The following is an 11,712-nucleotide window of genomic DNA, read 5'->3' as shown; positions in this document are numbered from 1 at the left end:
CAACATAGAAAAAGGCAAAAAAGAAATCGCCCAGTCACCTTTTCCGAAACCTGCAGCTTGACACAAGCAGAATGCGTCTACTTAATGTGAAAGGTGCGACATTTCTCGAACCATACGACTCATTCGCCTCGAAGAGTGAATCCGGAACATGAAAATAGCGAGGGGACCTCTCCAATGTTCCTATTTTACGCTTTTTCGAACCATGTGCACGGGACACGCAAGCAGCGAGGCCCGACCTCACTTCGGGGAGGCCCGCCTACTGAGCGGCACCTGCACGCAACCCCCCCTCGCGCAGAAGGAATGGACCCGACGAAAGTTACGTCGCTGCGTCTGCGCGCCACAGAAGGTCATTCCGCAAGTTTGGGGAGTAGATTAGACGGTGTGCTGCGAAGCTGGTGTGTTGTTGATTGCTACGTAGTGCAGCGTGACAGTACACCATGGGGGAAAACTCGACAAACAACACGCAAAGTATAGCAGACTATCTCGCACAACTACTTAAAGACAAGAAGCAACTGGCTGCGTTTCCAAATGTTTTCATCCACTTGGAAAGGCTTTTGGATGAAGGTGAGTTTTCCTGCGAATGTGGCATCTTGTGCCTGCTCTTTCTTTGGACGTAACAGGTATGTCATTCAAGTGGTGAGGCTGTGCATGATGTGACAGCGAAATGCTGCTTCGAAATGTTTATTTGTGGTCGCAAGTTTCGTGTCTGAATCCTCGTGAACCCGCCCCTTGCCGTGTAAATCTGTGGCTCGCTAATTGTTGTCGGCCACAATGTGCCTGCTCACGGGTGCATCTCGGGGAGCATCTTCTCAAGTTGGTGTAACTTGTGAGTGACGTTTTGTGACTGAGCCGGCGAAGTCAAGAAACCGCATTCCGACGCATAAGCCTAGTGACAAGTGCCGCCATGTTGGATTAGCCAGAGGTGCCTGGAGGCCCGCCGCTCCATCGAGGAATTTTTCGGATGCTTGTGGATTTCCTCTTGTCGGAGCTGTGAGTAGAACGACAAAAAAGAAGCCGTTGAACCTTCTGGGGGTGTCACTTGTTCCATTGCAGCGAAAAAAGCTTGGATGGGGCTTCTTGATGCTTGACGCACGCCGCTTGTGTTGTCGCTGCACCTGTCAAATGTAATCTCTCTTCGCACGCGTGCATTCGTGACAACGTGTTTTGAACTACTTTAGTGTCGTTTTGGAATGCTGAAAGGCCTTAGGATTTGGTCGAGATCCGTTTCATTTTTCCATACCGTTTTTCAATGGCAGAATCCAACAGTAACTTGAAAGAAAACTGCAAAAACACAACACTGCAGCATGATGAAAGGGGTTTCCCTTGTGTGCGAGCGGGTTGCACTTGCATGTGCCTGAAACCCTGCAGTATATTCAGTCGGTTTTTGTTAATCACGGAAATGGTGTGGTCATTGCTTCTAAACACGTTCGCGTTCGTCGGAAGAGTTTGCCCGCGTCCTGTTTCGGTATTACCTTAACGCAAAGCAGACGTCACGTATTTTGCGCGACTGAGATTTGCCAGGTTGAAACGATCCGTTTGTGTCGTGAATGGGGAAAAAAAAAAACCGTGCTTCAATGTAAATGTAATGGCAGCAGAGCGGAGGTTCATTGAGGCTGGTATAATTTATTAGTGGCCTTGACTCTCAACATCAGGTAAATGGCCTTTGAAGAATGTGTAGGCATTTAACACCTCGCCTCCTCTCTCGCCCCTGAGCAAAGGGCAATGGTAGTGACCCTCCCGGCTCGCAAAATTGGTTATGGTCGTGCCGTCTGTGTAAGTGAGAGTGATATTGGCAAAGATTGCTAATCCATTGTGAGAAGTTGCATTTACGGTGATCCTTGCAATGTTATTCATATCTATCAAACACCCATCAGCAGCGCGGCAGAGTAGTAAATACTCTGTAGTTCACCCACAGCAGCCGCCCAGAAACGAAGTGCAATCATGCACTATTCCATTCTCTATAGGCTGTCCATCATTTGTGTAGGCTAACAGCAATGCACCAGTTCTGTCATGTCGATTAGATTGGGAAGTTGCTTATGCAGGTCGCTCAATACATTATGATTAAGTGCGCTCCTGTTACTGTTTGTCAAGCTTTGTATTTCACATTTTGAGGGAATAGCCAGCTTACAGACTGCTCAGTGATTCTGAAACAGACAATCTGGCCTATGTGCTTTCACTGGTAACAACCATGCTTCTCTCTACAACCATTTGAGCTCTGATAGCTTGACGGCATGCAGTGCCAATTTTGCACTCCGTTTAAAATATTTTCTGGGTCAATAGAGCTAGTTTCTCCTATGGCCTCCCACAAAGAAACCTTTCCTGACACACCTGTACACAATAGCTAGGGGAAGTGTCTGAGGACAAGAGCCGCCGATATTTCGAACAGAGACTGTTTTTCTTGTGTGCACAATAGGTTCCTTACGTTTGGCTGCTTTCATAACACTGCAAGTCTGCTTTAATGACATCAGAGTAGCCTCCACGTGCCATGTGTGCGCATGCTCTTGAAGCATACCTGTACTACCCTGCTGATAGAATACTTCACTGATAGGGCAAGTGGTGTTTATCATCTCTCTAGCCTCCTTGTAACAGCATAATCTTTCCTAAACTATGGGCATACCTGGGTAGTAACGTCACTACTGTAATGAAATTACAGTAATGAATTACTTTTTCTGGTAATTTGTAATGTAATGCATCACCTTTGACATTATGTAACTTGTAATGTAATTTAATTACATTTGGGCAGTAATTTTAACGACATTACTCATTACTTTTTACAAAAGAATCGAGTGTGTGTTCTGTGTCGGGACTTGGCAGAAAGAGAGTTGCCGACACGAGTTAAAAGAATTCCAACGCCCACTATGAACGGTGACGCACTCTATCGGCGCAGAATAAAAATGTTTTGTTCTTACAACGTAGTGTTGTCTGACAATGAATTTCCACATCCTCAATATCGTTACGATTAAACTCGTAGCAATGACTTTGTAATGTCATTACTTTTTCGTAGTAATTGTAATGTAATTTCATTACATTTCAATTGTAATAATGAGTAATGTAATTTAATTATGTTTGAGAAGTAATTTACCCAGGTATGACTATGGGTCAGCGCGTGTCCAGTCTGTTTTATTGTCAGTTGATGGAGGTACTGCAATGACCTCCCACAGTGTAATCCATCATGCCTTCGCAACATACACCTTGACGTTACGTTGCTTTCTTTCCCACATAAAACATTTTATGTGCGCTATTTGTTGTGTTTACGAGGACAGGAAGCAGCGCCTGCATGCGCGTAATTTCTGGCGGCATCACAAAGTATTGCGTGCCTTCCAACGTAATTGTTGCTAATGTGTTTGCATCTCGAAGTGTGGTTTCTGAAAACCTATTTTAACGGTGTTCTATTTCAAACCAGCAGCGTTCAGTGTGTACGCTGACTTGGTCAAGGGCTCTGCAAGTAAATGAAACTGCTAGGTAGCGTGCGTGGAAACTCTTAGTGTGCAGAAAGTGCAAATGCTGCTGAACAGAAGCTGCGTGTTTCTCATATCCTCTTCGGGAACACAAACACCGCACGGTTGCTACACGTGGACCTTGTCAGATGTCTTGCAACTGAATGAATTTCAAACAAAGTGCGTGTCATTTGCATTTGAGACCAGTAGCTGTAGCAACACAGTTACAACAGATTTTTCATCTTAGTACTCAGCAGTAATGCACCCAGAATAATATTTTGGAAGGGGTTGTACAGGAACTTTTACATGGGGGAGTGATTTGGGGAGGTGGGGGTTTGAAACCCCCTCTGGCTATGCCACTTGTTCCCAGGATGATCCTGTTAGCCAGCTTTGTTACACTTGCGCAGGTACTTCTAAATATTGAGCGAGTTTTGGACATGGTTTGTTACTGGCTACTTGTAGCACTTGCTGTTCCATACTTTATTCACAGGCTGTCTCCTAAGCTCAGGTGTAAAAGCTAACCTTGACTCATTGTACCCATTGCTGAATTAGTCTATCCCGTGCAGGTCCATTCAACCCTTGATTTATGATCGGTTACCGTTCTTCGTAAAACTGTACATAGATCGAGGTATGCGAAGTGCTCAGTAGCACTAGAATGATAGTGTTGTGACATGCGGTTACGTTTAGTTTTGGAAAACCCCTCGTATTAGTACCCTGCACCGTCGTTGCAGGAGGAGACCTTTGCCTAGGGCCCGGTTTCACCAACGCTGGTTAACTTTGAACCAAGATTAAGGGTTGCTAAAACTTGAAGTTAACACTTAATTCTTTTTTGCAAATCTTAGTTGGTGACGTGATGAATGTTTCAGTGACAGTAATTCCCGTTGTTGAAGTAGAGTTAAGCGTTAAGTTCAAGTTAAGGGACCGCTAATCTTGGTTTAAATTTTAACAGGCATTGGGGCCTAGGAAAGACATTAGTAATCTAACAATTGACTCGTTGTTTGGGTCCACTAAGTACTGTATTGCACCTTTAATGTGTGTCCTTATCACCTCTTAGAGTGGCAATGTTCCCAAGGAACGTAAATCATACTTTGTGGTAAACAGGTCAGTCACCTTTTCTCATTTTGCAAGTTGACAATGCTACAGGATCCTCCACGTTTATGCTTTGTCAACCTCAACTGACCCGTTATTGAACTAGTAAGCACTGCAGTGCTTACTCCATTCACAAGCAGAGGTAGAAAAGGATAGGGCCATTGGGGCTTCTTTTGCGGAAACATGCGTTCACCGTTCTGAAAATGAGGGTTCATGCACCAAGGAGGCACAGTTTGTAGATTGAGGGTTGACTGTATTCAGAGCCCGAATACTTCAAGACGCAACCAGCCTCGTGCAAGTTGTCGCTGCGGCACCTTTTTTTCGGACACCCTCTCCCGCAACCTGGTGTCGCAAAGTGCGTTGGCTTTCCAAAAATAGGCTTCTTGCAAGATGGGGTCCCCGGGAAAATGAGTATCTAAGAAAAGAACCTCAAAGGTTGCGCCAAGTCTGGTCCCCGAGTCTTGCCGCTCGGTCCTAACCTCACCCTGTCTTGACACTGTTCCAAAGGCCTTTTTTTTTTCTTTCTCCCGCTCTCTCGTCATACCTTGGTTGCCCACCTGGCAATATCTGTCATCTCGTGTAGCTGGGTGGTGGTGATGGTCGCAACTTCCCTATTCTGGTGCTGTTGCATGTGTGCCAGCGGTGTTCCAGGTCGCTGCATGGTGCCCGGGCCCCCAGAGGTATCCGCAAAAAGCAGCTGCTAATTAGCAAATATCCTTGCAGTGCAAAGTACACACAGGGTCAGGCTTGAGTGGCATCGTCGAGACAGTAATCTTCCGCCCTGTAGACCACCTCTGATGTGTGTAACTAGCTGAAACATAGGATTCTAGGATAGGATAGGATAGGACATTACTGAAAATGTTCAAATGTGTGTATTAACATCTTTGGTTTGTGTTTTCCATTTGTTGTTTGCTAGAACACCATTTTACAACAATCTCTAGTAAATGAAAACATTTGCGAGACATTTGTGTTCACTTCAATTTTTGTGCCTTTCCTCCAGCTGTGTCTGTGTAGCATCAGATTGTTCAGTCGACAGTAACTGGCATACATTTTTTGCGGAAACATTTCAGGAGTGCATGTGCCGGGGTGCTTCAGCATCAGTAATTTTGTGTTCCTTTGGACAGTACCCTCTTAGTTCTTTTCTGAAGAGTATTGGCTGTTTTAAATCTCATAATATTACGAGAGGTTTTTATGGTGTCGTCGGCTTGTACATCCCACTGTGTACAGCAATTCCTTTTAATGTAATCATCGTTATTCTGTTTTTACTACTTACATCACCTCTCGCCACAGTCCTTGTGCCCTATAGTTTGAGCTCTATGAAAACTTGCCATTTCCTTTATCTTGTCACTTCCTGGCAGTTAGTTCCGGGTAGTGCACATAGAGTATCTACATCACTGGCACAGTTTTTACATGAATGCAATGCGTTCTCAGATGTGTTTGTACTGTACCCCTAGTCTACTTGAATTGAAGGGGAAAAGTGATTTCATGTATGCAGGTTCAAGTCGCATACATAGCGTGCACATGCCCTACTTACTTTGCAGTTGAGGTATCAGTATGTTTATACAAAGGAAAAAAAAACTAATTATCTTACTATTTCACGCACAAACTTATGGTTCTGTATCAAAGCATGTGATATCCTCTCCATGTAAGCTTTGGCTTGTTATCAATGATCTCTTAAAACCTATTTCCTCTTCAAGGTTAGAGGAAGCACTAAACAGCTTGCTGAGCATTCTTCTTAAAAGAACGTGGCTCATTATTCTCAAATATGGAATTCCTTTAGTTCCAGTGAGCATTTCACCTAAAAAAACAACTGTGTTCAAAACGCATAATTTAAGAAAAAAACGCAACTTCATAAAAAAAAACGTGGCTTCTGGCGTGGTTTGAACTTGCTATGTAGGAGGTTTTGATTCGGAAGATGTTTAGAATTGACCACACCTCCTGACACTCCAACTAATTAATGTGCCAGTGTCCCATGTTCTGACTACTTGAATGCGGCTGTTGTCAGCAGGGCATCGTGGGGCTGGGCATGTGCAGTAAATGATGCATTGTGTTGGTTGTGAGGCCTTATACATTTTTGTGCACCATAATTTGTAGATGTTTATTGTTAACGATATATGAAAGTGCACATCATAAATCTGTTCAGTGTCCCTTTAATACACATACCTTGAGGTGGTCTTGTTCCTTGAAATCTTGTGCATTGCTTCGAGCTTCCAGGCATTTCGCCAGTAACTGCTGCTTGCAGTCTGTATGGCATTGTTCATGAACTTGAATTTCTGTATGAGTAAATGAGTTTCTGTACATTGCTCCTTCCATGCTTCAGCCTTGAATGCATCTCTTGCATGATTCATGCTTACTCTACATCTTAATATGAAGCTAGACATGTTTACGCGGCCCAGCCTGTGTAATTCAGCTTGTTTTTAGGACGACTGCACTGCACACCACAGGCTTTGCAGTAACGACTGAGGGACGCGTCTGCAGTGGCGACCCACTAAGACATGGTGGTTTACTAGTGGTGGAAGGTGTAGAGGATGTTTGTTGAAACTAATCCTGATAGAATATACAGAAGACAAGCACTGACATGGGGCTCAATCTTGGTATGCACATAGCGATTGTTATAGCTATTTTTCAAAATTTGCGCGCTCATTCCGTCACGCGCATTGGCCGTCAACCGGGGAGCACGAGCGTTTAGCAAGCGTTACAGATAGCGAAAAGTTCAAAATCTAGCCCATGGACAGTACAGAGATGTTCTAAACAGTATCGCTACACATGCATTTAGTGTAAATTATTCTCCAAACAAAGTGGTTTTTTAGAATTGTTGAAAAGCCATCTAATTCGTGACCTCAGGACTGACGTGCATAAAGTTTTCCATAGGACCTTCCCTGAGAAGCATGTAAGAATATATGTTGTGTATCAGTGAAATACTTTGTTTGTTTGCAGAGATTAGCAAAGTGCGTTCATCCCTGTTCCAAATCAATGGCATGGCCAAGGAACCACTGGTGCTGCCCGATGGCATTGGACCTCCAGTGACGCGGTCAGAGAAAGTCTACGTACCGGTCAAGGAGCATCCTGATGTAAGAAAACTGCTGAGGTCCATTTCTCTTCTGCCAGCATGTGCACTTTAACATCTCGCAATGCTTTACATACCACATTTGCTCGCATAATTGATGCATAATTAATAACTTGGCACTTGGATAATTTCCCCCTCTATGTTCAGCACGTCTTAACCCTGGTGGAACTGTCAGCCCCAGTCTTGGAAGAGCCGTATATTAAGAGAGCTTTGCTGTTAATGGGTCATGCCGAAACCTGAAGCTCCACCCACTTTTTCAGCTTTCTGACCAATGAAGTCTTGAAATATGGGGCACTATCAATCAACCTGTCCTCACTATTTGTCCCCCTATCCAACATGGGCACCGCCGTTTTGGGTGGCAAGTAGATTGGATGGGATTGAAATGGATACCTCTCGCGATTCATAGAACTAGTGGATATTTAGTGCAAATTTGATGAACACCACCTAGGCTGTGCAAGGCACATTGGGAATTGTAGTCTGCGTCCGCCGTTGTACCGCTTTCGGCAGAACCACCTGCTGGTACACATCCTGCTGTCGGGTATGGTTTTTTAACTTATCTACATGAATAGTTTGAATTTCGTAATTTCGTGAGATGGCATAGATCGTTTTGCCTTGCTACGGAACCTTGTTTCATGGCTTTACTTGTTTTCGTCTGTAGAAAATACTACTGTATAGGAATGTGTAGCATTTATTGAGACAATTTTTTTCTTTCCTTTTTGCTATGTTTTCCGTTAGCCTATTCTGTTGTCTGGCATCGTATATGGTGCCCTGAGGCAGCTATCGCAGAAATATAAATGCTGTGTGTCAGAATAGTGCAGTGATAACGGCTATCTATAAGTGTGTGACAAGAGGCTGCTCCAAGTGGGTTGTGTTTACCTTGCGACTCGTAATTGTGCAGATAAGTGTGACAACATGAGTGCCAATACTTGATGTTTGCAGTAACAAAAATCTGTTTGGATAGCTGCAAATATAGATGCCCAAGAATCAGTCACTTTTATTCTACCTACAGCAACTGACCTGTTTGCAATTTTTTGCGTAATTCTTTCGTTTCCTGTGCCACAGAAACCCTTTCTATTGTAGATTGATTGCACAACTAAACAGAGGCAGATGCCGCATGAAATCTATATTCCCTCAGTTTGTTGGATCTCGTGGCAGTTCGACATAGGTTTACGATCAGCAGGAACGCGAGCGCAAATCTCATACAACACTGTAATGGCGACGCAGTACGATATTAGTATGCCTAAGCCAAAAAAGCCAAAGAAGTTTCTTCAAATGTGTCGTCCTTGTCTTGCAGTATAATTTCGTGGGTCGAATCCTCGGACCGCGGGGCATGACAGCGAAGCAGCTGGAACAGGAGACTGGTTGCAAAATCATGGTTCGTGGGAAGGGTTCCATGAGGGACAAGAAGAAGGTAAGTTGCTGCTTTTTAACGTGTGGACTTCTCAACAGATGTTCAGACATATACTGGTGTGTTAACTTTTGTGCAGTTACATACACTGTGGGGAAATTAAATTCACAAATTTCTTGCGATGCCCTAGGATGCATTGAGGCGCTGCTATAATAACCTTCGTTGTGGTCTCTTATATTGCAACATTGTATACATTATAATAACAGGGTGTCTACAAACCTGGACCAATTGTCAGGGTATTTTCATGAGACCGGGAAAAGTAAAGGGATTGGAAAAAAAAGGCAGCTGAAGTCAGAACATCGCATGATCGGATTATGCAGAGCGAATCACGAATGCCAATCAGTGGTTGAGTGGCCATGCCGCGTGTAGCCGATCGCCAATACGACACGCTCAGAGATGGAAAAGTAGGGCAGCCTCACTAATACCACGGTCACTCAATACTCTTTCTGGTCAGGAAACTCGTTCGGAGGGAGACTTTCGTGTGTGCCGGTACCTGCGTGTATGGCTTGCAGAGTGTTTCTATGGGTGTTTGGAAGTGTACACTTTTTCGTTCGTTCATGCTTGCGTTTTGAGTGCGTCAGCAGAGGTTCTTTTTTAAATATCCTCGAAGATAATTGCAATCTTTGCACTCTGTTCGTATCTAAGAATGATCTACACATACAAAGGAGGCTTCGATCGTCCGATTCGAGCGTGCAGTATTTCGTGATGACTATATGTTCTTCACGGAAGGGGATCGTTAACTTGACGAGGACTGAATGAAAGTATTTGTTCTTTGTCTAAGAAGCAGCGATGACTCCGTCTACAGGAATAAACAGAAAACATTCGCTAATAGCCTTACTGGAGGTGTACTGCAATGAGCTTTGTTGAGCTCCTTCAAATTGATCACTGTGTACATGTGTAGCATCAAACACTAAGAACTGTAAAATTTTCAAATATATATCGTTCGACATGATATCAATACAATAACATGTCTTAGGGTACAACTTGGGGGAAAAGATGTAATGCCAAGTCGGCTTAGTAAACCAAGTCCGCTCATACCTACTAGTTTTTGCTGCACCGGAAGCAGGAAGAAAGAGGGGTGATGTTTTTCTCTTTTTATCTATTCCTTTTTCCTTTCTGCAATGCTTCTGCAATGCCTCAAAAGCTTCTGCGGCCCATAAAATAGACTCGGAGCCCATTCATAGCAGTATATAGTGCTAAAAATACATAGTTACCCTCTCTTCATCCTGAATTTTAAGAGAGAGAGAGAGGCTAACACCCTCCTTCCCCCTGCTTATCTCTTTCCACTTTTTTTTTTTTTTGTTACCACATACCACCGTGTTGTTCGTAAATGTAGTTTTTGGGCAATCCCAAAGTTTCCTTCTGACCTCCCAAATTAAACTCCATTCCACCATTTTAAATATTCTGGAACTGATCTCTCATATGCCGAGGCTATCTACAACGCGATGATAGTGTAGCCATTGAGTTCGACATCTGAATCTTCTCAGCCAAATTCTATAGTTGGAAAGCGTTATCAGGCCACACTTCAGCAAGAGAAAATTCTATCGTGTTAATTTAATGACCCGGCTTGAATCTTGTTGGAGTCTGCAAAGGAAAATATTGTTTCCTACGTAATTAGAGTATTCGTTCAAACTACATCCAGGAGGCACCAATATTGTGCCTGCTGGCTTCGTTGTGACCTCTCACAACGGTTTTCCCATCACCTCTTCCCAAAGTGTGTAAAAATTGCTCTCTACGATACGTTAAACCTTGTGCACGGCACTGCACCACATATATATATATAAAAAAAAAAGACTAGTATATTTCTTCTCCGAGAAAGGTCGAGCCATACGATTTATAGCATGTGTATCCCCGCCCCCCCTGGGCTCTCATACCGCCAGAGCTCATTTTAGATGATTAAAATACAGGATTTCTATACGTAATTCATCTGAAGTCTTATCTGTCTGTGCTGAAATAGAATCATCTCGTAATTTTATCTCTGTTTAAGTTACAACATACTGCTACGAGCTAAACCAGAAAATCACGCATTTGGAAAGTTTCGCCTTCACGTAATAGCTACGGAAAGCGTCATTAGCTTACAATATATCGCTGGACCGAGTGACTGTGCAACAAAATGCTATAATATGTTCCTCGACCATCATTGAGAGCCACACGAGTGAGAGCAAAATTAAAATTTTCCGTGTCAAAGAAAGACAACGGAAGTTGGCAAGTTGGAAGTTGGAAGGCAAATCTGCGAATTTACGTCCGCTGAACTGAAATGTGCCGGATCAAATCATGAATCGCTTCGAGAATTAATTGTTTCTGCTATGAACAAGAAATGAACTTTAAAAAGTCTCTTATCAAATATTCCCTGAAAACACGCAGTGCTGCGGAAACGTCGTCTGCTCCACGAGGGTGTCTCCCACGAACGACGCGACCGCCCCACGCGGGAGCAACTGTCCCTAGGTGACCTAGTCTATTGTATTCGAGCGAAGTTCCCTGACCAGAAAGACTATTGAAGGGCCGTGCTAATACTCAATCTGTTTTATGAGGGATCTGTATCAAAACTTAGCAGCAGGCACAAAGTTCCCTTTTGTTTTGGTCAGGTTCTCAGCTCTGAATGTGCAAAGTTTCAAGCAGTTCAAGGTTTTGTTCAGTGGATGTAGTCTGCTTTTGCAAGGTCCATTTACCATGCGCACCAACACAAGCCGGTCCAAAGTTTCATCTTACGA

At 43.6% G+C, this 11,712-nt stretch overlaps 1 protein-coding gene across 4 annotated transcripts in view; it reads left to right on the top strand.

Annotated features, from left to right (window-relative positions):
- Positions 1-353: 353 nt before the first annotated feature.
- LOC135388357 (protein held out wings-like) overlaps positions 354-11,712 on the top strand; it is a 31,225-nt gene continuing 19,866 nt past the window's right edge. For 3 of the 4 annotated variants that reach the window (XM_064617861.1, XM_064617862.1, XM_064617860.1), the window contains exons 1-3: positions 354-564; positions 7,464-7,597; positions 8,888-9,004. In XM_064617861.1, coding sequence (XP_064473931.1) covers positions 438-564; positions 7,464-7,597; positions 8,888-9,004 — 378 coding nt within the window. In that variant the 5' untranslated portion in view covers positions 354-437. Of the gene's footprint in view, positions 565-895; positions 991-7,463; positions 7,598-8,887; positions 9,005-11,712 lie in introns of those variants that run through there. The other variant, XM_064617863.1, reaches the window with a different exon arrangement.

Source organism: Ornithodoros turicata, chromosome 3 (assembly GCF_037126465.1).
Source record: "Ornithodoros turicata isolate Travis chromosome 3, ASM3712646v1, whole genome shotgun sequence".
Lineage (NCBI taxonomy): Eukaryota > Metazoa > Arthropoda > Arachnida > Ixodida > Argasidae > Ornithodoros > Ornithodoros turicata.
This window is presented reverse-complemented; position numbering and strand designations above follow the sequence as displayed.